The sequence below is a fragment of the Agelaius tricolor genome, unplaced genomic scaffold, assembly GCF_023055355.1.
Source record: "Agelaius tricolor isolate 1412-34295 unplaced genomic scaffold, bAgeTri1.0.p SCAF_22, whole genome shotgun sequence".
NCBI lineage: Eukaryota > Metazoa > Chordata > Aves > Passeriformes > Icteridae > Agelaius > Agelaius tricolor.
The window spans coordinates 674,944-701,660 of record NW_027269282.1 but is presented as its reverse complement, the minus strand read 5'-3'; the positions used below and the strand labels follow the sequence as shown (position 1 = coordinate 701,660).

The 26,717-nt window shown below is 54.3% G+C and overlaps 1 protein-coding gene across 2 annotated transcripts in view; it reads right to left on the bottom strand.

The window, feature by feature from the left end:
• Positions 1-26,717, bottom strand: part of SLIT1 (slit guidance ligand 1) — a 60,798-nt gene that overhangs the window by 27,525 nt on the left and 6,556 nt on the right. For both annotated transcript variants that reach the window (XR_011682171.1, XM_071446150.1), the window contains exons 2-4: positions 20,807-20,878; positions 20,452-20,523; positions 19,731-19,802 (exon numbers count right to left, since the gene is read on the bottom strand). Coding sequence is in view for 1 of the 2 variants with exons in the window: in XM_071446150.1 (XP_071302251.1) it covers positions 19,731-19,802; positions 20,452-20,523; positions 20,807-20,878 (216 nt within the window). In the remaining variant the exon portion in view is untranslated. The remainder of the gene's footprint in view (positions 1-19,730; positions 19,803-20,451; positions 20,524-20,806; positions 20,879-26,717) is intronic.

Genomic DNA, 26,717 nt, shown 5'->3' with positions numbered 1-26,717 from the left:
TGGAGCCACTGGGTGCTCCTCCCTTTCTCTGACCCATGCATGTGTGGAGCTTGGAGAAGTATCAAGCCCAACAGCAGCACCCAATCACAAGGCACAGACTGAAAAGTGCTGGTCCTGAGTCTGTGGGCACTTGGGGGTCTCACACAGATCTTCAATTTCTGTATTAATGTTCAAGTGATGGAGCAGCCCCACAGCCCTTTTCAAAACTGTCCTGAGGTTAATTATCTTTGGGGCTAACAATGCACCTCCTGTCTTTGTTCCAAGTGCATCTGACTCACCGTGGGGATAGCAGCTCTGTGACCCCAAGAGCCCATGGCTGACTCTGCCCTGTGGATGTGCCTTAATAGCTGGGGACTGTGTTACCTGCATGTCCACACCTCCTGCCACAGCCTGATTGAGCTCAAGAGCAGCCAGGATTGCTGAGAGGAGCTCCACAGAGGGGAGAGTGAGGATGTTGCCAGGGAAGAGGGGATGGGACCCTTCATCCTGGCTGGCTTGGGGGGTTGCTCCTCACAGCTCCAGGGGAGGTGCTGGCCAGGACTGGAGCTGCCAGGGTTGCAGCCAGCCTCCAGCATGGCTGCTCAGGTGGCCTGGCACTGCTGGCACAGCTGCAGCTTGTGCTGTAGGACCTGGGGAGAGGAGCTGCTGAGGCTGATTACCCCTGCCAGAGCAGGCCTGGCAGGTTTATTTTTAACACTTCTGATTGAAGCTGGTTTCCTGCTGACATTTACACTCCTTCATCATTATCGGCTCCCTGGCTTCCAACCGCCAGGATAAAAAGGAGAATGAAATCTCCCGAACAGTGGTGTCCTGGCTGCAAGCCCCACACAGGGGGAAAGACCCAGACCAGGGCAGCTGGGCAGATAGCAGCCCCCTTGGAGGGAGATGGGTGCCTATCTCTCAGTGGGGGCATTACAGACTGGGATCCTGCCACCAGATGCAGCAGGAGCCATCTCAGGGCAGCCTGTGCAGGAATGTGAGTCATCATCACTGGTATGAGTGTGACATGGCAGCATGGCTGGGCTGCAGATGCAGCTTTGGGTGCTGGTGTCCCCAGAGACAGGCACACTCCTGGAAGTGCCCCAGTGACTGGCTCCAGGTGCAGCAGGAGCCATGGCTGCTGTCTGGGGCCACCAGAAAGGTGAGGTGCCAATCCTGTTTGCATGCCCATGCTGTGAGCTCCCAGCAGTGGATAAAGGGACTCATGAAGACATGCAGGGCTTGGACCCCCAGTGTGGTCCTCTGTGATGGGAGAGTCAAGCAGGGGCTGTGCAGCACAGCCTGACCTTATCCTCCTTCCTATGCTGCTGTGGGAAGGCCAGCAATGCAATGCAGAGCCAGTAGTGGGGCTCCAGCATGGCCAGAGCACTCAGATCTGAAAACCTCCTTTTTCTCCCTATGCAACAGTCAAATTCCAACACGTGCTGCCTAAAAATACACTCTAGTCTGCCCAGGACTCTGCCCGCTCTTACATCTCTTGGATGATTCATATTTTGTCAGATTCCAGATCAGTTTTGAGACCAGAAATACCAGGTTTGAGAGACAAGCATGTCACAGGCCCTGCAAGAGGAGGCTGGAGATGTGATCCAGGTGGGAGATGTCCTTCTGCAGCAGGGACTGTGGGCTGGGTGTTCCTGACATGTAGAATGGCTCTCATGGAGAGGGAAAGCCCTGCAGCAGCCTTGGATGGGTACAAGCTGCTCCAAGGCCAAACAACCAGCACAACCCTGCTGCATCCCAGAACAGCCCCAAAATGGGGCACATTCATACATGGGAGCTTGCCTCCAGCTTTTACTTAATTGACTTAATAGATATTAAATCATCAATAACTAATTACACAGCCCCATTCCTGCCTAATATGCTGAAATCTGCCTCCTAATTAAATATTATAGGCATTTAAAAGAATTTCTGACAACATATTACATATGTAAAATACTGCAAATTAGCTGTCTCCCACACTGAAATCCTGCTCAGGAACAATGCAGGGATCTGGTTGGACAGAAATCCGGGACATAATTTCAAGTAAATTGAGAAAAGGGCCCACTCTTCTGGCAAAGGATTTTTTTTTTTTCCTGAGGGTTGGAGATTCCTGAAGGACATAGGAGCCTAGAATCACCTCTGCCAGTCTTGCTGCCCCATGAGCTATGTGAGCCCCCCAGCAAAGGCGATTAGGATGTAAGAGGGCTCCTGGTTAGTTAGGCAAACATTAATGCAAATTGTCAGTGAGCCAGGAGATGAGATCCCAGGCACAGTGGCTTGAAGGGGAGCAGGCACTTCCTCATATTATCAGCCCATCCACTCTTTGAGGGGGGAGCAGGAGCCAGGAGCTGCTCTGTGTCACAAGAAAGGAGCTCCAGGAGCTAATTTCCATCCGACCACAGCACATTTGATGTCTTGTGAAGTCGAGTTTACATGAGCTGTCTCGCATCTGCCTTGCACAAGGAAGGGGCTGGATCCTCCCCCTACACACACAGCCGCAGCTCTGGCTGAGCACGTGAGCATCCCGCAGCACCCTGGGATCCAGCATGGATGAGCCATCCCCACTGCACCCTTCTAGCCAAAATGCAGCTGGAGAAAAAAGGGCTGGGCTTGGTCTCCTCCTCATGAGTAAGGGTCAAAGTGCTGCTGACTTGCTTTGCCCTCTGCACAGAAAACTTCTATTCCTCAGTCTTCAACTCTGGCTTGGTGTGAGCCCAATTCAGTGCTGAGCTGGGGCCATGAGGACCACAGGAGGGCTGAAGCATCCCCCACCTTAACCTGCAGGCAAGAGCCCAGCCCAACACAGTGTGTATTTTGGTGTTTGTGTGTGCTCTGTGCCAGGCTCTTCCCCTAAAAGCAGAGCAGAGAGCAGGCGGTTTGCAAGGGAAAAGGCCGGGAGCTATGGCAGGGAACACCACCTGGTAATTGCCTGCAAACTTAACTTGCAAGTAGAAGCTGCAGTGCCAGGCTTTGAACAGGGCTGTTTCATGTGCCTGGTGTTCCTGCTGCTCCCTATGCATCCCATCAGACATGGGAGAGGGGATGAGGACAGGGTGTGTTTGAAATTCACACTTCAAAGTTGCTATCCGAGTGCACTGGCTTGTATTTGCTGCACAGCTGGAGACGAGTCAGGGAGGGGAAGGGTGAGTGGGGAGACAAGGGCTCACATTCCCAGACCCTTTAATGCTGGGATCAATCACCTGCTCAGGGATGCTCTGCTGCAGTGAGATGAGAGCTGTACTCAGCCCCTTCCTTGCTACAGCTCCCATGCTGCAGCTTGTACCAGGGTAACGCTGCCTGACGCTGGAGCACCCTCGGGCTGGGGGCTCTCCACACGCTCTGCTGCACTGCCTGCTCTGTCCATACCCTGCAGCATGCACTGCAATCCGTGGCCCACTGCACCACGTCCACACTCCCTCCAGCATGCAGACACGCTGCACACACACTTGCTCTCTTAATCACTCCTTGATTCTCACTTTAGAGCCTTTGCTGTTTTCTGCCTGCTCCTGTGTCAGCACACCTGGAAAGGCAGCACTGTGGGGAGCAGCAGAGGGGGCACATGGCCCCTGCAGACTCCAGCCCATCTTCTGAGGCTGGTGGAAGGACCATTCAGTGCTCCTCTCCCAGCAATGCTTCCTTCTTCACACAACCCAAAGAGCAGTCTGGGGAGGTGAGGCACAGAGGAAGACCCTGGTTCTCCAACACCAGGCTCAGGGACACAGATGTGCAGCCCCAGATTGGCCCAGATCTGCACGCTAATGCCTGGACTCTCCTGCTTGTGCTCTCCCTGCAAAACACAGCAGCAGCATGGAGGGTCTAAGTATATCAAAGCTGGGCTTTGAACCATTTTAATCAGACTGCCCACGCCACCATGACAAGATCCCCCTGAGCCATCTGCACCTTCCCACATGGCATCCCAGAGGCTTGCAAGGCAGAGCTGGAGCACAGAGTTGCCCCAGCTGGCAGACACAGGGGCTCTCTGGGACACAGCTAAGGGGATGGACACTCTGCATTCACCTTCCAACAAACGACAGCCCTAAACCTGACCCCTTTTCATGACTGCCACCTGCTTTCCAGGGACTCAGCAGCATCATCCCTGATTTTGCAGGGACAGATTAAGGCACAGGGACAGCATATCGATGGCCATAGAGCCACAGGCCAAGGACCACTCTCTGTCCCTCAGCCCCTGGAGACCTCCAGAGCCCCTCAGCCTGGCCAGCTGAAAGGCTCTCCCATCTGCTCCTTGGAGCCACAGCGTCTGCAGGGCCGGGCAGCGCCTGCCCCTTCCCGCGGCGGGGTGAGCAGCGGGGCCGGCCCCGCTCAGCCCCAGGAGCCGCAGGCAGCTGCCGGAGCGGCCGGCCCTGCCTCACGGGGGGCGCAGGCAGCGAGGGCCGGGCAGGGCGGGCAGCTGCCCACCTCCCCCGGGGAAGGTGGCGGACGGCCAGGAGGGGACAGGCGCCAGCCAGACCATGCCGAGGGCAGTCACCAGGCAGGACGGCAGCCGGGCGCGGGCCACACGCTGCTGAGGGCTGGCCTGGTCAGCTGGTGGATGGGCCCAGCAGGAACAGGGTCCCACCTCCTCCTCTGCCCCTCGAGAAGAGGGTTTGATGCAGCGCCTGCCCTGCCAGGCTGCAGCCTCTCCCTCTCATTATTTTTTCACCGCAAGAACTATCTTACACCTTATCAATAATTCACAGGTACAAACGATAACGTTCGCTGTCATGGTCCGGGAGCCACATGTTCCCGGCGAGGGGGAAGGGGCCGGTTGCAATCGCTATTGTTAATGCCTGCGGAGCTGGGGGGAGGCGGGGAGGATAAATATTTAACACTGTGTCTCCGAGCAAATGTCCATGACCGAGGGCTGAACATGGGTTTTACACAGAGCTGCTCCTGCCCTTGAGAGGGTCATTAGCATGTTAAAAGCCGTCAGAGCGGGGCTGATGGAAGGGCTCTGCCGGAGGGACCCCCAGCGCTCTGCCTGGGGGCTAGCGGGGATGCAAGGTGCTTTTTTCTGCTGCAGGAACGTGGCCATCTCCATCCTGCCCAAATCTCCCCTTTTCTGAGCACAAAGGCTGTGCTTTCAGCCGCTCGTCGAGGAGCATCCCCACCTCTGCCCGATAGAGAGGGATGAGGGATGAGGCACCTGGGGTAGCCCGGGGCTGGTGGGTGGCCAGGGCAGTTCATTGTGCAGAGGAATTACAAAGGGGACACAAAGAGCCACACACCACATTTTGTGTGAGCTTCCTCTCCCGGGCCGCCCGGGCCTTTCTTTTGCCATGTTGAGGGTGAGCTTTCTGTGTAAATCCCCAGGGCACGGTGAGGGGAGAATAGGTGTCTTTGTGAAAGAGGCTGGAAAATAAAGGGAAGAAAAAGAAGCAAAAGCACAAAACCCAGGCCCTGCTGTGGCAGGCGGCAAGGACAGGAGCACAAAGATTCCCAGAGGATGTAAAGACAGTCCTACAAACGGGATGGGGGGATCAGGGGTTGGCAGGCTGCAAGTGCCCTGCTCACGGGGGCACCAAAAGCATCCCACGGCATTCTCCCACTCTGTAAGTGTCCCCAAATGTACAGTGTAACTTCCCCAGAGCCATGTCCTCATCTACAGCCCAATTTCACATTCTTATTGTTCAAGGCACAATTTTGGGCACTGACAGACAGGAAAACCCCACGCTGGGATAATCCAGGAGCACTCTGTTTTGGCTTTGCTGTGACAGTCACTGCTGGCATCTCTCTGCAGATGGATGGGAACGGGAGAGGAACAGGACCTGTCTGGCTCTGTGGAGGTGGGGGCACAGGAAGAACAGTTGTGATGGACAAGGGAGGAGTGTAGGGAAGAGAGAACAACTTCAGCCACCACTGCCATTTGCCCTGTGAGCTCCAAGCCGAAGCCCCTGGAAGGTTCAGCCAGCCCCTCACCAGGTATTCTAGAGCTCATAAAATTAAAGCAAGGCTGTCTTTCCCTTTTACAGAGCTAATAAAATATATTTCTGCCTAAGATGCTCAGACAGGACTGCAGCACAGAGGTCAGAAAGGCCACGGCTGAGCATCCCCTGGGGAGAGCGTGGGAAGAGCGGCGCCAGTGGATCTCCCCAGCCTGGCTGAGAGCAGCAGGGTCAGCCTGGAACCCCCTCCAGCAGCCCCCAGCTGTGGCAGCCCCATCCCTACCCACAGACGTGCCTGTTCAGACACCAACTCACATCATCCCAGATAGAGAAAAGCCTCTGCAGCCAGCCTTTGCTCTGCCAGCCTTGCAGAGCAGGGATGCTTGGGGGCTTTGAGAGCAATTAAGGACCTGGCCTGTGTTGGAGGCACTGGACTTATGTCCCCAGTACCCAGAGAGGAGAGCGGATGGGATGTCATCCATCACCCAGAAGGAGACACTTTATCACTGGGACACCTCTGAGTACTCAGCCCAGACCCAGAGCCCTCCCAGGGATTTCTGCTCCAACCGACACTTCCAGTTTTCACCACTGGGAAAAGAAGTACAGTCTCCTTTGCAACTTCAAAGGACATTCAATTCACCTCTTCCCAGCTAAGTGTTCAATGGTTAATTGCTCTCTGTTGTGAAAAAGACAAATTTAATTTTAGTCTGAATTTGTCTAGTTTCAGCCCGCAGCTATTGAATGATTTTATGCTTTTTCTCTTTTCTTTTTCTTTTTTTTTTTTTTTTTTTTTTTTTTTTTTTTTTTTTTTTAAATTAATGGCATCCCTATAATCAGGCTTTTCTCCATGCAGGTATGCAGAGATGGAGATAAATTTCTCTCCTATCCTCCTCTTGCATACACTAAATAGACTGAGCTTTTTAATTCTTTTCACTGGAATGCAGATTTTCCAGACGTCCAATTATCCTGCACTTCCTCTCTGAGCACTTTCTAATTTCCCAACATCTCTCTAAACTGTGGGCCCTGAAGCATAAAGCAGAGGCCTCCTGCCCCCCAAACTGGCAACTCCCCTGTGCCAGAGCTACTCCGCACATCCATCACTGCCCAAGCTGGAAGCCCACATCCCAGAGCAGGCTTACACGATGGCTGCTAAGTCCTTTTCAGTGTAACCACATCCCCAGACACTGCTCCCTGTCTTGTAGCTGTGACCTACATTTTTTTTCCCCCAGCTGTGTGACCTTGCATGAGGCTGTTTCCCAGTGCAGGTGTTTCAGGCAGAGCATCCCCACTAGACCGGCATCCCGCCCGCAGCACCAGCCCTGCTCCTTTCACCACTGCCTCACGTGTCCTCCAGACTGAGTTCTCTCACTGTGCAGGAGATTTCTTCCCAAGCTGCATCACCCAGGCCACTCAGCTCACCCTCAGCTGGTGCAAGGCAGAAAGAGGAGGCAATGAGAGACCAGGATATTGGGAGCTGATTGGCAAAAGTCAGTAGTGCCACCAAAGACTCCAAGACCACCACAGCTTTGCAGAGATGGTGAGAATTAGTTCACCACATTAGTTCACCACCATCAGACCCCCACTGCACCCTGCCAGAGAGGTGACCACTGCAATTCCCCCAGGGATTTCTACCAGTGAAGAATGCTGTCAGAAATGCTACACAGACTTTTGCAGAATATTAATGTTTTCATGGCAATATCCTCCAGGCAAGAGCAAAATGACTTGCAGAAGTCTCGGTATATCATGTCAGCACAGTCGCTACTTATCAACCCAATTTGTCAGCTCATCAAAAAAAATGATATCAGGTTTGTTTGACGAGAGCAATTTTCCATGTGGATTGGCATTAATTATCCTTTAATTCCTCCCTGATTGCCACCCGTACTGTTACTGTAGCGGGGATCGGTGTCAAGCTGGAGGCAGAGCAGCGGCTGCCACCGGGGGGAGGCATGGCAGGGATGCTCCATCCTCACTCACTGTGCTCCGGGGTTAATGACCTCACACTCACTCTGGAGGTGACAAAGTGACTGATGCATAGAAAGTGTCACATCCCTCTCCACACAGCCCAGGTCCTGGGCAGGGGTGTTGCTAAGAGACAAAACCAGGATGAAGAGAGTCAAGGAGGATGGGGGATAGGAAGATCCTGTCCTAAGGAGCAGGCTCAAGGCCACTATGGGGAATTTGAGCTACCTGGGTGAAAAGCCATGTTAGTGCAACCACCCCTGCCAGGGATGGGGACCTGCCTGCACCATGAGTCCCTTTCCTCAGGCAAGAGGCAGCCCTAGCCACAGGCACAGGCTGGAGCAGGCACAGGCTGGAGCAGTCCCAGGAGAAGCCAATATTTGCTTTCTCTCAGTTAACCCTCAGACTGAGGAATGCAAGGTCACCACCTGTGTGGCTCCCTGGGGAGGCAGCTGTGTGTGGAGGGATGCAGGGATGTCCCCTTTTGGCTGTGCTGTTTATTTTCTCAATATTTGTGGAAGGAAACAAGAGCCGGGTGGGGGAATGTGGGGCCAAGGATGAGCTGGGAGGGCTGGCCAGCAGAGCGTTGGTTGAGGGTCAGCAGGTGATGGAGGTCAGCCAGCACTTCCCAACTACCCTGTGTGTCCCTGTGACACCCAGCCAGGGCCCTCCTCTGCCACCTCCCTCCTGGATGGGGAGTGGGGCTGTGGGTCTCCCTCCTGAGCCTTGCCTCATTCCCTGGCTCAGCCATCTGCTTGGATGCAGCTGGACACATCAGAGCAAACCACTGCCTTCACAAAAATCTATTTTAGGGTGAGTGGGCTCATTCTCACCAGGACCAGGGCCTTGCCAGCTTTCAATAGCAAAAGGTTCTGTGTGATGCTCACTTCCATTAAACCTGCCCACTTCTGTAGCCCTGCTCCCCCCTAAGAAGTTAAAATCTCCCACAAAATGATGTGCTGACCTACAGCACAGGTGATATTCCCAGCAGATAACTGTCTCACAGCTTATATCCTACTCCTGCTCTCAGCCATTAATAAAACTCAAAAGCAATGACCTTGAGGTCCCTGCCAGTGACACCAAACCCCAGCAGCCCTTCACTTCCACACTCTTCATCTCATTTGGGGCTGACATGCTTCCAGTCAAGGCTCTGCCACCAGACAGGCTGCAAACACACAGCCCTGGCACCACGTAGCAGCTCTGGAGGAGAAATCTGGCCATTGGTGGAAGGCACAGCCCTTGGAAAGACAGGCAGGGCTGTCACCATGTCTCTAACCCCTACAGATCTGGGAAATGCAGATGGCAGGGCCACACAGGCACTTTAGTTCCTGTCTCTGTGACTCAGTTTTCCATCTGTAAATACGAAAAAAACGCTGACATCTGCAGTGGTGGGGATGTCAAACTGAGTGAGTGCTCGCCCCAAGCTCCTCTAGAGCCCAGGGGGAGGGCAACAAAGACTAAATATTATCATTCCTCATTGCAACCAAGACTGCAGAGCAGAAACTAATGCACCAGTGGTGCTGCCCCAGTGGGCTGTATTTGCAGTGTCAGCTAATGATTGAGCTGAGGCACCTCTGAAAGCTGGAATCACACACAGAGTGGTTGTCCCCAGCCCCACGTTGCCAGAGCCTTGCAGCAGGGAATAGAGCCTGCTGCACCCTATGATCCAGGGCAGCCAGGGAAGGAGCTTCCTGTGGTGCATCTGCCTGCTCACCCCAGCAGGGCTGGGCAGTCACAGTCCCTGGGGAGCCTCACCCCAGTGCCACTGGCACATGCTCGGAGCAGCCGCCCTGCTGCAGGAGAACCAGGCAGTTGCTCTGCTGTAGCATCCCAGCTCCCAGCCCCAAGCTCCTTACCAGCGGCCCCTGGCTGGGGTTGGGGTTGCGGGGGTGTTTCCCAGTCCAGGATGCCCATCTGGAACCCATTAGGCACCTTTAATCCTCCTCATCCATTCTGGTGCTGTCTGAGCTCCCCCCTACCAACACACACAAACGCTGCCATTCAAGCAGTTAATTTAAACAAATTCTGCCCAGCCGCCACATCGAGAAGCGATGAAAAAGCCAAACGAAGCTGCTCAAAGCCAAGGGGAGAATGGGAAAAAAAAAAAAAAAAAGAAAGAAAGAAAACCAAAAGAAAAAGAAAACCACTCAGCACGGCAGGGCTGATACCCAGAAAGACCAGCTGCATCCTCCCATCCCAGCCAGCCCCAGTCCTCCCCTCTCACAGGCAATCAGATACCATGCGGGCTGTGTAATTGGATGGCAAAGGATAGAGAGAGACATCTTAAAGCTTGGGTCTAATCTCATTAGCACCCGGCTGTGGGGATGCTGTGAAATCGTAGGATGCAGGAATGAGCAACATGCTGAGCCCGTGGGGAGGAGAACAAGCGAGCTGGAGCAGGACGACAACACCGGGAGGTGGAAATGCCTCCGGTCAGACAGCGAGAGCTGGAAACACTGCTGAGTCCTGGGAATGCAGCCAGCCCCCTTGCTTGATCCTCACTTCCTTGCTCCTGTTTACCCCACAAGCACAGATCGCCACTCCTGTTATGTGGCCCCAACTTTATCCCTATGATTGGTAATTAATGGTGTAGCCCAGGGGTTAAATACCTACCCCCCATCCCGCACCCATTTTGCATTTCCACTATTCTTGCCTCGGACCAGCACACTGCTGCATTTTTTGCTGGGTATGTGCTGGTCCATGGCAAGAAGAATCACCAGACCACAGGCAAATATCCCAAAAAGGTGCCATGGTGAGGTCAATTTCAACACTCCTCTCCAGGCCCCTGTTGCCACTGCAAGTCTCTGTCATAGAGTGACCAGCTGGGAAAAAGTATCCTAGATGGGGTGAAGTGGAGGGGATGAAGTATCCACCCATCTATGGGGCTCCTAGGTGGACAAAAGTCCCTTTGAGTGTCATACCAAGGATGGGAAGGTATGGGGAGACACAGGTTCAGAATTCCCAGGTCCCTTTCCCAGTTCTACCATGGGAGGGGTCTGGGGATGGGGAACTTCCCAGCTTCGGGGGACACTTTTTGAGAGCTATTCCTGTGCTTTCCACATTTAGTACTCTGTCCATGCAACATAGCTAACACCTCTCCCTCCTTTCTCCTTAGAATCCCAAAATTACCATTTCCCAAACACTCAAGTGGATGGTCAAGCTCTTTCTGGCTGCACCTCCCAGGGAAACATCTCTCCTCCAGCCCCAGGGCCTGCAGAAAGTCTGTGCCAATTTTCCTCTTCAAGCAGCTCTGCCTCAAATGCCATCCCTCACTGGAGGGGCAGCGAGGACCAGACAGGGAGAAGGAGGTCACGGTGAGGAAACCATTCTAAACCATCCCTGCCATTTCCTGCCTCCCAGTTTAGAGAAAAAAAAAGACAGCAGGATGTCTTCAGTTACCAACAGCTCCCTTGGGAGCAGTAAAAATTAATCCAGCTTTTCCTATCCTGAAGGGAAATACAGATACAAATGAGAACAAAAGCCTCTGTGGGCAAAGGGGGGTGCAACAACCATGGAAGGGCCGTGGAAGGCAGCTGGTAAGACCCCCTAATCCATACCCTGCTTAGCTCTGGCAGGGCAGTGGGAGTCCCAGCCACAGAAGTCTGCGTCTCACTGGTTAAGTGAGGATAAGCCTGAGATGATAATTAATTTAACACAGATGAGAATCAGGAAAGTGAATCCCCACCTCCCCAAACCCATCCCCAACACACTGCCAGCAGGGTTCCCTTGCACATGGATGTCAATTGGCACACACAGTTGGCACAATGGGCTCACCAAACCAGGACACCCTCAACTCATCCCTGCAGGCAGGGCACAGCTTCCCCTTGGCAATGCCCAGGAGCCCTGCTGCACCAGGAAAGCCCCTAGGTGTGCAAAGGGGCATCTTTTCCACTTACACTCATCTGTTTGGCCCTTCAGGACTTCAGCATAGAGAACTTTACCTGTCTGCAGCACTGGATAAAGCATCCCAGTGCTCCAGGCAGCCTGCTTGGGCAAGAAGTTGGAGCCCACCAAGCCCAACTGCTGGTGTTGGGGTTGCAGGCTCTGTGGTCCAGCACCAATGCCAAAAGCACCACAGGTCCCTTGGGAGCAGAAGAGAAAGAGCACGGCACAGGGACCCTGTTAGGAGCAGTGCTGGAAACTGCTGACAGCTTGTTTTCATTGCAGCCCCAGCATGAGAGAGGAGGGGTTGCAGCACCCAGCCACGGGAAGATCAGCCAGCAAAGGCAGGTTAATTACCTGGCTCTGCACATTCACACGTCTGTGGGATGCACATGCAGTGGTACCAAGTTATAACTTAGCCTCAAATCACTGCATAGGACTTTTTTCTTTCACATTCTGGAACTCAAATTACCAGAAGCTAATTCTGCTCACGATTCTTTAATATCACTTTGAACTCTTCTACTATTTGAACTGTGAAAACAGGAGGAAGGAAATGCCTTTATGCTGTGCTCAAAATGGATGGACAAAGGCATCAGCTCTTCCAAGTGCTCTTTTAACTCTTTCAGGGGACCAAAGGTGGCCAAAGGCTGAATGTGGGACAATGCAGGTAATGAGCTGTGAGGCAGGCAGGGAATAAATAATTTCTGTGTTTTAATAGCTGTATAATTAGCACTGCTGCTCAGCTTTAGGAAGATTTGATTTTTCATTGCTTTTTCCCATGGGTTGCAAATTCCCATTTGCCAGTGCACCACTGGGAAGCTGGACAGGGATGCTCTGCATGATGCCATGTGGAGGAGAGGACTTTGCTGAAAGAGGCAGGGGGCTGAAAGCTGCACTTCACCACAGACTTTCGCTTTAATAACATTACAAAACCCAAATCCAAGCCTGCACCCAAAGCAAGACAGAGGGTGAGCCCAGCAGAACCAGTGGCTCAAGGAGAGAGTCCCGAGAGTGGGGCTTGACCCTGTGCATTGCCAGGGAAACCCTGGAAGCGTCTCAAGAGCCAGAAAACTGGAGCCGGCCGTGAGTCAGGAGCACAACGGGGTGCATGGAGGGAACGGGGCAGATTATCTCCAGGCAGCCGTCTGGCAATGCCCGCTCCTGGCAGCCCCGGCTCGCTGGCAGGATAATGGCACAGAACAGAGCCAGGGCGTCCCTGAGCAGGGCTTGCACCACCACCCCGGTGGGACAGGGCCCAGGCTGGTGGGAAGCAATCAGGGAGGCTGCTCGTCTGCAGGTTGGGCCATGGCTGCTACCCTCACCCCAGCACTCCTGTGCCTCTGGAGACTGCGGGTCAAGTCCCAAAATGCTTATGGAAATGCTCAAGAATGTGTTTAATTTGTGAGGCTTTGAGGTTGTCTGCACTCAGGATCCTCCAGGGAATCTTGCCCTCCCGCCCAAAAAAGCTGAGATCTGTGGCACATTAATGATGGACGAAGAAGAGCGGCAGGCAGTGAGCAGCTCCCTGCACAGGGGCGCTCCTTTCCAGCAGGGTTACCCCGCACAAAGCCCCAGAAGTAAGAATCTGTAAGAATGCTGTCCCCGTGGGCCAGAAGCACAAGGACGTATCAGCCTGCCTCAGCTTGGCCCTCCTGCAGCCCCCTGAGCCCTGCCAAGGCTGGGGTGCCAGGAGCAGCCCCTCAGCGCCTGGCAGCCCGCCGGGGAGGGGGCTGGCCGCCCGCCCGCCTGGCAGCATCCTTCCCTAGGTAACCTCCCCACCTATTAGTGGCACATTTGTTTCCCTGCGTTTCCTTAGAGCTGTCACCAGCCACACTGACTCTTTGTTCCCGGGGGCTGCAGAGAGGCCTCCCTTCCCCTTCCCCCCAGCTGGTGTGGGGGGGTGTCTTGCAGCACACAGACCCCACAGCTCCCCCCTCCCCCCAGCTCCAGGGGTAAACACGCTGCCCCTCCTCATTGGTATTCGGGGGGACACATCCCAGCCTGGCCCCCCCAGCCCTGCTCTGTCCCCAACAGAAGGAGCTTTGTTGGGGAGCGCGATGGGGTGCGGCACCCGGAGTCCAAAACGTGGGCATGGTGACAGCGGGGACACTTGGCCCTCACCCGGCAAGGGGAGGGGGATGCTGCTAGAGGGGGAGCTGGGACAAAATGAGGGATGCTGGGGAAAGGGAAGCAGGGAGGTTTGCTCCAGGAAAGCTGCTCTCTGCTCTGACCTTGGCACTTTGCTCTTGGACCACAGACCTCTGCACAGAACATCAGCACGTACACATCTGTGCAAAGAGCAAAGGGGCACGTGCCCAGGGAGCCAAAGCAACCCTGCTCCAGCAGGGGAAGGTGAAAACACAAGGCTGTGCCCACAGGCCCCTTCCCACACAGCAGCTGCAGGGTCCTGGGTGCTTGCTGAGCTCCAGAACCAGCACAAACCTTGCTGGAGGGAGTGAACCTCAACCAAATCCCCAACAAGAGTGACTGTGGGACATGGGGGTGGGTGTCTGGCACAGGAGAGCCAGGGCACAGCCAGAGCCAGCCCACCACAGTGACAGCATTTCCAGGGAGCCAACCAGCAGGCAGGCACCAAATATCCCTCACTAAATTGAAAACGGGGCTCAGGCAAGTCTCCCCCACTGGGAGGGAGCAAAGCTGTGGCACATGCACTCCCCAGAGAGCGTCCCCACCTGGTACCACACCTCCCACCTGGCACCAGCATCACTACCCACTGGGGGGGCACGGGACCGCTCCTTTATCCAGCCATCACCAAGAACACATTTTTTCCTCCATCCCTGCCTTCCTTCTCTGGGGGCTTTCCTGGTGCAGCCCCAAGAGGAACGGTCACTAGTACAGTCTCGCAAGCAACACCTCCCACGCGCAGCCAGCCCCATCTGAGCAGGGCCTGTTTTGTTATTCCTTTCTCTGACAGCTCCTTTTTCACTTGTCACCCTGTTTTGCTACTACTCAGCTCACAGCTTCCTCTGGCATGGTTGTGATCCTCTCCTTCTTGAAGGATGTCATTTGCATTTTCTCAAGTTATTTAGCAGGCCTCCATTTTTCTCTGCTGCTTTTCTAAAGGCAATTAGGGCTGGGTTTAGCCAAATGCAGGGGTGGTGTGAGGAACCTGCCCCAGGGCTTGCCATAATATCACCTCTCCTAACCAGGCAGCACACCCAGCTGTGGTGCTCTCTGCCACTCAGCTCAAAATTCCCTTTAAATAGCCCTGAATCCACGGTGGGTCTGGACCAGCCCCTGGTCCCTCTGTCAGCTCCCAGACAGAGGCAGCCATAGAGCATCACTATTCCTCTGCAGGCTCTGGCCACAGAAGAGTCTCATGGGAGCATGACAATCCCCCCAGCTCCTACAACATTTCACATGTCCCCGGCTCAGAAAGTCACCAGCCCTGATTGAGATGTTAATGCTGTTTCTAGGGAGCCCCTGCCCTTGCAGACTGAGAGCAGCACGGCAGCCCTTCCCCCTGGGCTTGGCTGCCAGCTAAGATGTGGCACCATCTCCTTCCCCATTTTAGCTGGCACGGATCTGACAGAAACTGACAGTCTGTGGCCCCTGTCCTAAATCTCCCTCCTTCTGGAGACAAGACTTTTTTCCCCCTACTCCCTGTTCACTCTCTCTCAGCTCCCATTCTGCCTGAGCAAGGAGCAGCTACTGCAGCTTTTGAGGGAAACCACTGGGCAGCCACTCCCATGGGGATGCATCCATCTGGGATTGCGACTCCCCTGCAGGAGCTACTCCCCAGAGCTCCTCACAGCCAAGCACCCACTGCTCCTCTCCTCCCTCGCATCAGCTCGGCTTCCCTTGGAGAAAACTATTTATTTATAGCCATCCTGGCTGCCTTTAGCACATTTCAACAGCCCACGTCTTTGCCTCCCCAATGATGCGCCCACAGCATTTCTGTCCTCACCCTGCTGCTACAGCCATTCCAGACTCCTCTCTCCTCCTTGCATCCCCAATCCAGAGCCCCCAAGGGACTTAGAAACAGCTTCAGGAGGAGGTTTTAAGGGGAGCTGAGCAGAGAAGGGAGAGAGTGTTACAAAACTCCTATCTCATCCTTCCCCCCCACAAGGAAGCAGAGACAAACTCTGCTTGCTTTTTCTGTTGGGGGCTGTTGGGAAAAAAACCCCAACTCCTGCCAGAGAGAAAGGGTGAAAGAAGATCTACCAGCATCCCCTTGGCTCCTGGTGTGCATCAGGGCTGTACTGGAGCACCACTGCTGATGTGTACGGCTGTGGCACACTGGGGACCAACACCAGGCACTGCAATAGAAGAGGTCACCTTCTTGCCTGGGTAATCCTCACTGGAAGGAAAGATCCATCTTTTTATCACCCCTCCTCTTCGCAGGAGATGTGCTCTTCCCCAGTGAGCTGCTGGGGGACCCTGGCTTTCCCCCTTGAGCCCACAAAGCTTTGTTCTTCCGTCCAGTGCTGACAGTTTAATTAAACCCAGTTTGAGAACAGGTCACTGAGGTCAGGCGCTCTCCAGCGAAACCTCAGCTCAGCACCACTTCCAGCCACCAGGACTGCTTAATGAGTTATCCACACATAAATAAAGGAGCCATGCAGGGAGTCCCCCTGCCTCCTGGCCCCACTGCCAAGGACCACCCCCACTATCTCAGACTGAAATGGACTCTGGGCAGGCGTCAGTTCAATATTTCCAAATTCCAAGGGGAAAACATTCCTCTCCAGGCGTCTCACCTCCCCCATGCCCTCATTTGAGGTTTGCTTCCCGTTGGCCCTTTGCTGCCATTCCCCAGTTTATTTAAGCCCTGACGGATCAGGTTTAACTCCAACCCTTTCCATTATCCCGATGCACAAATGCTCTTTACAGCCAACTTCCATGTAACTAATTGTAGCTCGAGCCGGGCTGGGAGACCACAAAGTACCACAAGAGTACGTGGCTCTGACACTCAGGAGGGGCACAAAGAGCTCTCCATCCCAACCTGAACCTCAGGGACTCCTCTTGTGCTCCTGAAAAAATTTCATCAGGTTCAGCAGGAAAGGTACAGTGGGAAACAGCTCTGTGGGTATCACATACCCCTAATTCAACAGACTTGTCTTCATCTTCTGTGTAACTGATGTGCTGAGAAAGATCCATCAAGACTATGCCTAGAAAAGGCTAGAGCACCCAGGCCAGCACCCAAGGGCCCATCTAAGTAACCCCCAGCAGCTCCTACAATCCACCCCTGGCTTTCTGCTTCAGCTGCCACCAGACAGCCTTATTTCCCAACCAAACAGATCTCAGCCTGACTCATTCAATCAGTTTTTGTTAATTCAAGACCTGCCAGTACAATGGTGTGAGGACGTGAGGAGCTAGCAAGGACTCCTGAACTCGAGAAGCATGCCATGGGTGGCTGCAGTCAGCAGGTCAAGGGGAAGCCTGTTTGTTGGAAGTGATCTGGAGATCAGGGTTTGCAAGAAAATGGTGCTGGTAAGAGCCTTGTTTTCCCAGACCAGCACAGGTCCTGGCCTGTTTCTGGGCAGGGAAAGGGTCTTGAGCAGTGGGGCCACCTCAGATCCATTTCAGCAGTTAAACAAGTGCAAAGCCCAGTGGGGAGGCTCCAATTTCGCTCAAGGAGAGCTGATTTCAATTTAGCTTAAACCTGTTCCCCACTGACTCGTATCCCTGTAGCCTGACCCGGGTTTGCAGCAATTTAAGAGTGTCCTTATGACCTCCTGCACTGGCTGGCCTAGCACTGCTCCAGATCCCACCTCCTGCTAAGTCAGCATGTGTGTCTACACAAGCCACCCAGGGCACCCCCTGCCCTGCCATCCCCCTGAGCACCTCAGTAACCAGCAGTCCCAAGGAGAGGGAGCAGCAGGTCCTCTGGCACATGGGCTCTGTTGCACAAATGCAGAACTTAAGGATCTGCCAGGACACTGGCTCCTGGTTTCCCTCTGGGCAGACCCCAGTGCTGCACCCGTACTCTCATTAATGTGTGTGTGGGAAGCTGCTGCAGAGGAGGCTGGAGGGTGGCTCAGTGTGTCCCCTGTCCCCAGTTCCACTGCTCATCACAGGGACCCTCTGCTCCAAGCACACATCAAAGCTTCCCAAGACGTGGCACCAGCTATAGTCGAGGAGCTGCAAAATCTGAGCCTGTGCACACAGCCCTAGATTGAACAAGAAAAGCTCCAGGTGCTTTTCCCAGGCATCCTGTATCCAGTATCCAGGCAGTTTGCCATGGCAGAAATGACCAGAAAACAACTTCAAAACAGGGTGGGAGGGAAAAGGCTTGAAATAACCCCCACATTGCAGTAAGCAGTAAAACAACAGGAGGAGGCTGAAATGCACCTGAACATGAGGTGGCTGCAAGGAACACCTTGCATAGACCTCTTAAACCCTCAGGTTGTGTACAGCCCCCTGCACACCGTGGCACAGTCCTGGCTCCACACAAGCCTGGCAGCTGTGTAGGGGCACTCTGTATTTGTAGGAGACACACATGCTGCTCTTCTGCATCTCCACAATGAATTGTTAGGGTTTGCTCGTTGAAAGAGCCTGGTATTAAAATCTAGAGAAGATTAAAAAGGAAACAGCAATATTTGTAAAATTATTCTCTGGCCTGTGTTTCTGTTATGCAATGGGTGGCTGGAGGAGGATGGGCCCTTGCTGGCGCCATGATATGGCACAGCTGAGCTCAACAAATGCCATTTGATAATTAATGGGACGCCTGTGCTATCAGCTGCCATTACCTAGGCCCATCTTTGGCACCTGTCCACCACTTCACACATCCCATACTGGCAACCCACACAGCGTTTTAACCCTTCATTACCCACCCCAGGCTGGACTCTGGGACTGACTCCCTGGCACTGTTGGAAGAAAGTGGTTCAGCCACAGCCTGACAGCACAGGCAGGGCTGCCTGGCCCGAACATGGCCATGCCTGTCCTGGGAATGTCTCAGCACATACAGTTATTTCATCCATTCCTGCCTTGCCTCAGCAGGGACCTGGCATCCTCACGTCACAGCTGATCAATGGAGATACAAGATGCTGCAAGCAGAAAGCTTGTGTCCTGGCAACCATCACCCCAATCCACAGGGTATAAGCTGCTTCTCTGAGTGATGGAGAGCACCCAGCCCCAGTCTGCCACACACCCTCTGCTCCTCACAGCACCCTTCCCAATGTATGTAGTGCCTGACATAGCTGAGAGCCTGTAAACACTTTGTTTGAACAATGCTGGCACTGCTGAAAGCACCATTGCCTGAGCAAAACAGCCCCAGGCAAGGGAAACCCAATATGGAACAGAGAATATTTATCAAAACCCCAGCAGCCCTCCCCAAGCAGCCTGCTGCCGCACAGAGGGAGGAGGAGCAGAGAGATCTGTGGAGCTGGGGCTTGCACAGCAAGAGACAGGCCCTGGAGTTGTTTCTGCAGGTGCAGAGGGACAGGCAGGGATGGGGACACGTAGAGCAATGCGAGAAGAGGGCAGCAGGCATGAAGGGCTGAATCTGCCCTGGGCAGGGCTCCCCCCTCCTTCTCCAGACACCTACAGAAAAGCAGCTCTTGAGCAGGGTTGTGGGGCTCTCTGTGCCCCATGGAGGTCTCTAGAAAGTAACCTCTTTCACCCTCCTTTCATGAGAACCTGGGCTAGTGTGTAAGGGAGCCCTGCTCCAAAGCCTGTGACCCACACCCAGGGAGGAGGCTGAGGCGCTCTCAGCACCTCTCCACCTGACACTGTGCAGGCACAGCTCAACTCTGAAATGCCACACCCAGCCCAGACTGCCAGCACCTCATCCCATATCCCCATGGACATCCTTAACACTGCCAGTCTGAGGTCCCTGGCAAGTCACAGCCCATTTCCCACCTTGCTGCATGCTCAGCTCATATAGAAACAGGGAGCATTCCCCTCCCAGAGCCCTCACTGGGACAACACACCTGTAACCACCAGCACACCCCCCCCCAGGAGCAGCACCCTCCCGAGGCATCAGTATCCCTCCAAACCCCATGGCAGTCCCCCAGGTGAGCCCACAGCAGTCCCCAGGGGAGCCCTGCGGGCACAGGGGGCACTTACAGCCGCGACAGCGCCTGGTTGTTCTGGAAGAGAAGCTCGGGCAGGGTGTGCAGCTGGTTGCGGTTCAGCCGTCTGCAGGGACAGAAGAAAAGGGTCAGGGTTGGGAGTACAAAGCAATGACCCCATCTGCAGCCCAGCTGGATGCACCACGCAGAGCTGGGCACTTTGGCTCACTCAGAGAGGCCAATAGAGCAGAGCATCCCACCTGGCAAGGACAGCCCCATCCTTCTCACAACAATCCCAGGCAGGGACAACCACGGGGCACTAATAGGCCCACTCACAATGTTGTAATTACATGCAGAGAGGACTCCAAGCTGTTAACTGCTGACTGCTGCTTAACTGCGCTCTTAACCTGCTGCTCGCTCAGCTCCTCATATTTGCTCGAGCAGCTTGGGATTTTTAAACTGCTGAGCTATTTTACTGAGTGCTGGACCAGAACTTACAGCTCCCTTGCCAACACACAGGACACAGCTGATACAGCAAAAGTCATTTGTGTTTAACCTGCTCCTCACTTCAAAAGCATCAGAAAGGACTCTTAAGATCTATAGAAACAGAAATAGGTGTGCTTCCCAAACTGTAAAATACCACTGCCACGCAGAAGAGAAGCTGTTTGAAGTCAGGCAGCACCGGTACATTAGGGTTTAAGGAAAAAAGGAAAGGATGCTCACTGCAATAAATCCAGCAGCCCCTCACCAACCTCCCTCCATGACCAGACACTCACAGCCGCTCAAGCTCCTTCATGTCATCAAATGCCCCACGCTCCACCACGCTGATCTGATTTTCCATCAGCTGCCTGCAGAGAGAAGGGGTCAGCTTTCTGCAAAAGTGGTCCCCAGTGCCCCCATTGCTTCTTTTGACCCAGGATACCTCACTCCCATTATCCCCTCAACACAACCCAGACCCTTCCCACTCTCTCCCAGCTGGAAATCCACCAGGCTCAGTCCAACACAATACCCTCCAGCCCTGCTGGCTGAGGCTCACAGAAAGAGGCTAACTCCAGCAGCCCTAGGAGGGGCCACAAACCAAGCACAATATCCACCAAGGTGGGGGCATCTGGCCCTTTATCAGGAACTCACAGGACACGGAGCTGCTTCAGCCCGGCAAAGTCATTCTTGTTGATTCGTGTTATGTTGTTGCCGTTGAGCTCCCTGCGGAGAGAAGAGGAAGAAATTAGCAAGGAAGCACTCAAGAGGTGGACAAACACTGGGCCTCCCCAGTAGCTCCCCAAAAATGGCAGGCAGGGCCCAAAGGACCGTAGGGGCTGGTGCAATTCTGTGGCCCTTCACCAGGAATGGCCCCTGGCCCCAGAGAGGACCCTCAATGACCAGCAGTCCTGGGCACACAGAAGTCTGTCTGGCTGTGCCTGTGGCTGGCGTCTTTCATGGACCATAAGGCAACAAGAGGAAGGGGCTCTCTGGCTCCTCCCTGTTCCCGTTCCAGATGCCCCCCCCCCGGGATGCATGTCACCCCCTTCTGCAAATGTAGCTAACACCTGCTAGGGTCATCCCAAACGCATCTAGAGTTGTTTAGAGAAGGCGAGGGTAACAAGAAACAAACAAAAGTCCCCAGAACAGCAGGATCCCTGCAAATACCCAGCTGCAAGACACTTACAAGTGTAAGTGACACTTACATGATAATGGCTCCTGCCACTATCGTTGCATCACAACCGGTTCAGTGCACAGCCATTTCACACCTTCTACCTGGAGAATAAGCCACACTCAGGTTTCACCTGCCAAGAGAAGCTTGCACAGGACAAGCTGCTTTGTGGCATCACTCTCTCCTTCAAAAGCCCTGGGTGAGCACAGGGACAGGCAATGCAGCCAGAAAGAAGATGCCGCCCCTCCTTGCTCATTCTGCTGGTGGAAATAAGGGGTACCTACACCCACCCATGGCCTCGGTCCTGCCCAGGCTCTGCTGAGCACCAGGACAACATGTGTCCCACTCCTGGACACACAGGACCTCTGCTCCCAGCCTGCTGGTTACTCCTTCCCCAGCTCTCCTCAGCCATGCTCTCCAGCACGCTCCTGCTAGGATTATCCTGCTTTAAAATACATCAAGCCAGAAGCTGCAGAGATTTGCACCTCGCAGTCAGCTTTGCAGTGCTTTTCTGCATTACAGGGTGTGATTACTGTGGGAAAAGCAGGACCATCAGCCCTGGGACCCACAGTCTGCAGAGCTGGGGATCTCTGTGCAGCCCCCTATTGCAGGAGACATCACAAAGCATGGCAGCATTTGCTTCTCGCCATCAGCCAACCTGCCCAAGGCATGTGCTGGGCATGGAAGGTGCCTACACCAAGGCAGAGCCCAGGGAGGGCTCCCGTGCCAGAGACCCACTGCCTGCACTGAACACAGACACAAAAAACAAAGGGAAAACAAATAAACTACAGGAGGAGAAGTCGGTCAAGTGAAGGATGAGCTGCTGCAGCCAGGGAAGGAAAGAGACAGGAAAGTGCCACCATGGAGCAGCTTGGGGTGCTCGGGCAGCACCACGGGGCGGGGGGTCTGTAACTTCCTGAGCCCTGACAGCGGGAGCAGGGAGCAGGAATGCCTCATGTGACATGGCTGGCTGAATACACAGTCCATCATCCCCATCCAGAGCCAAAGCTCCCCTCCACCGGGCTCTGCAGCCGTGCGAGGGGCCAAGGTCAGCGGCGGGCTGGCCTCGGGGCCGCCGAGCAGCGTGTAGGGCCAGCGGGTGCAGGCAGCGCAGCCGCGCACCCCGGGGTGCTGCCATTGTCCTGCTGGAACGGCTGATAATGGCTAATGAGTTCCAGCTCGCCATTATAGCCCCGTAATTACAGCGCTATTCAGCCCCGCGATTGCCGGGCTCCTGCCATTATCCAGCCGTGTGCGCCGCGTCGGGAAGGAGGCTGGGAGAGCAGCGTTACTAGGACACAGATGAATGCGAGCCGGAATGAATAGAGGTTCCTCAGCCCCAGTGATTAAACTGAAACCCACAATTGGGCTCTGCAGCCCCACGGCTCCCAGTCCGACCGGCTCGCAGAGAGCACAGCGGGCTGCCGGGGACCGGTCTCCAAATCAGAAGGAGGTGACCCCCTCAGTGGGAGCAAAAGCCGTAGTCAGTCAGGCTGTAAATCCCAGGCACCAAGCTCTGGGGTGTGTCACACGTTTTAGGGACATTTGTCACCACAAAGGGGGTCGTTTGGCATGTACAGCTGTGTGCCCACCTCCTGATGGACCACAGCCCCGGCGTCAGCTAAGGGCAGGGAGAAATCATAGCTTCAGGAGTGGTTTTCTCCAAATGTCCTAAAGGTTCCTTGGCAAAGAAGATTGCCTGGAAGATCCCCAGGGCCAGGCTGGGGACCAAGCTGGAGGTAATGGCACCCATTCGAGCTCTTGTGAGGAAGGGTTCCCAGCAGGACTCCCATGTCACCTTCCTTTAAACATACCTAACGTTACTCTGGCTGTGCAGCAAGAGTACAATTCCAGTACAATGTGTAACTGGAAATTGAGACATCTCCAGTACTGCAGAGGGACAGAGCAGAGAGGCTTGATTTAGAACTGCCCAACCTGAAAGCCAGGACTTAGACCCCAGCCTGCAAAGCCCAGGGTGGTGCTGTCCTCAGAGCACCAGCATCCCAGAGCCTTAGCCAGACGCAAAGCATGGAAACATGAAGAAACACCAAAGAGCCACGGAAGCCACACACTAAACATGGCCAGTCCCTGCACATGCCAAAACCAGGCTCTGCCCTCTCTCCAAGGCATCTGCTGGGACAGTGCCCAAAGACTGGAACACCAGAAGGCACTGCCAGGACCAGCTACCCTGGGGTCTGCTGCCCACACAGCCCACCCCAGCCTCTGCTCCCTGAATGCCTGCTGAGCATCCTCGGGGAACTTCAGCAGTGGGGCTGGCGGCAATCCCCAAGTGGGGCTGTGTCTCAGGGCCCCCTGACAGTCCTCCTCCCTCAGGAACTGACTCTCTGTGCTCCCTGACAACTGCTCCCAGCATCCTTCCATGCCTTTGTTCAGGTAAATGATGGCCTTTGCAACCCAGATGGGAACGAACAGCAGGTAAAGCTTATTTGTAAGGATGCCGAGGCAACACTGCCATTTAACTTCATGACATTTTTCCCCTCTGAACCCCCTTCAGTTCCTCATGGAGATAAATTACAGTCTGCAGTGCCCAGAAAGCTGGATCCCTGCTGCTCAGCTGCTCACCCACTGCCTCCATGCCCTTTCCTAGTGAAGCAATACACTCTGCCCTGCTCCACACAGCAGAGCTTCAATAAGGACTGATGTGTCTGGGGAGCTGCCCAGCAGATTGGTTGTATTTCTGGACTATGATTTGAAAGCAGAAACACAAGGCATGCTCTTTGCTCGCTAATTCAAAGGATTTAACACCAGAAAGCATCCTCAAGTTCATTCAGGCTGCCTTCCTCTGCCCCCCCAGCACCCCATATCTCACACTGCTGATGGAGAGGCAGCAGATTTTCATTTGCAACCCTCAAGTTTCAGAAACCCCCCTCCCATTCCTCCCTGGGAAGAGGAAAGTCATTAAAACAATCAGTCCCTTTGCTACATTGCTTGTGGATCATCCCACTCCCAGATGGGATGTCTGTGCTGCAGCAGGGTTCGTTAGACTGGATTTGCATAGTCTGGGTTTATATTTGGTTTCTAGCTTTGGATGGCTTATCCATTCCCAGGGGGTCTGATGTGTCTTTTCCCTTTGCAGGGTTTGGAGCTACACTAACTCAGTAACAACCTCAGAGAGCACAAATGCTGAGAGTTAATTTATTAAATACAGCCAACATGAATGATATTTCCCTGGGCACTGATTTATCAGGAGCGGGAAGGAGCAGACAGCGCAGTCCCAGGATCCCTACTCTTGCAAAGCATCAGCTATTCAGCACACATGTGCCTCCTGTCCTTGTGGCTCAGCTCAGCTCTGCTCTCCTGCTGAGGCAGAAATCCTAACTGCTCTGCTCCCTGGAATCCTGCTTTTAAGAACGCAAAGTCTGTGAGATGGATTCCTGCATTTGCACCCACCAGCACCAAAATGTGCCCTGGCCCATCAGGGCGAGCACAGAGCAGGTGCCCACAGCTCTGGGCAGTGACTGCAGGGGCTGGTGGAGAAGGATCTGTGCTCCTGTGGTGCTGCTGCTGCCCCTGCCCTGGTGCCCAGTGGGGTTGGTATGTGTATTGTCCATGAGATCTGTCCCTCCCTCGACGATCTTCACTGCTCTGCCTTCCCTGCCCTTGCTTCAGAGCTCTGGCCCCAAAGGGCATGGCTCCCCTCCCAGCAGCTCCATAGCCCTCATCCCAGAGCCCTGACCCCAGCTGGAGCCAGCAGTGCCAGATAATAATCAGGGAAGCAGAGAAATGAAGGCTGGAAGGTCACACACCCCACAGCAGTACCTCTGCCACCCTCCATCAATCCAGGCAGATGCACACACTGCTCTTTCAAGGACAGGCACTGACACTACCCTGTGCCTTATTCCAGCACCATTATCAAAACTCTGACCTGAACCCCTCCCACAGCACATGAACCCCATCTCTGCCTGCTCAAGCCACCATGGTGCAGAGATCTGGCTGCTCCCTTGCCTGTGCAGGCCTCTTTCCCACAGCAATCCCCCAGCCCAAGGGCACAGCTCTCCCTCAGGGCCTCTCTGACTTGCAGGGCTCTGTTTGTGCTCCATTCCACATCTGTGCTTTTGGTGATTGCCTCCCACGAACACTTTCCTCGAGTCCCCAGGCAACAACTTCCTTTCTGTCAGCTCATTCCTCCCATTCACCAAGCCCACTCTGAAACCTCAGCCCGTTCTCCAGCCCTCCTGCATCTCCCCCAGCCTGGTGGCATCTGCAACTGTCAGAAGCAGCTCGTGTCCCATCACACAGACTGCTAATAGAAACATGGATGAGGCTTAGACTCCAGACTGACCCCCGTGCTCAGCACTGGGGACAGAGCAGCTGCAACCTTTCATCCTACACTTTTATTGCATTTTTCAAGTCTTCTCAAGATTTCACCCGTCTGCTTGAATGTAACTTAGCCCCAGCACAGACTCAAACAAAGAAATGTGGGGCAGGGGCCCTTCCCAGTCCTGCAAGAGCCGGTCCCCTGCAGCACAGCACCACGTTCACCAGCTCTCTGGAGCCCATATGGCCATGGCTGGGTGCTAACTCCATCCCCTCCAATACCAGGGAATTACAGGGTGCTGCTGCCCACTGCTCAGGGAGGGGACACTGGTCACACACACCCTGGGCTGACACAGCTGCACAAGGGGCTCAGCACCTTCTTCTCCTTTTCCATCCCATCCCTGTTCTGACCAGAGCCCTCAAGAAGAGCAAAGGTGCCCAAGGGACACATGGAAGTCCCTTTAGGGTGTCACTCACCCAGCACCAGCCCTACCAGCTGCCTGCTGGTGCCCAACAAACAGAGCCAAGAGCAGCTGTGTGCTGTTGGGGCTCATCTGGGAATCACTGCCCTTAGCCAAAGGGGACCCCAGCCCCAGGCACAGCCATGGCCCCACAGCACAGGAGGCTCTGTAGGCTCTTACAAGGCCCTACAGCAGGTTAGCATCACGACAGATCTTTAAGCATTACAAACAGCATCGATCATGCAAGTAACAGTGAGGATCCAAAGGCTTTCTGTTCTCCTAACTTCTCTCTGGGGTTTTCATGCCATAGCCATTAGCTGCTCGCAGTCAGGGAATGCTTTACACTCACACAGCATTGTGGTGTACCACCTTCAGGTTAAAAATTAATAAATAACCTCCCTGAACCCCAGCGGGAGAGAGAAAAGGCAGCAGGGCATTTCTGTATCACAAGTGTGGAAACTGAGACTCAGCCAAGAGAACAGATTTTCTGGGATACCCACAAAATTTGGCTTTTTATGCTGTGCTGAGTAGCCTGGTGAGGGGCTGCTCTGTAGCTCCTCTGCTTCCCAGGGCAGGGGAGGCTGCCCAGCCCTCAGGCTGCATCCTGCCACTCATTGGATTGAGTTCCACTTTGCATCTCCCCCAGCAAAAC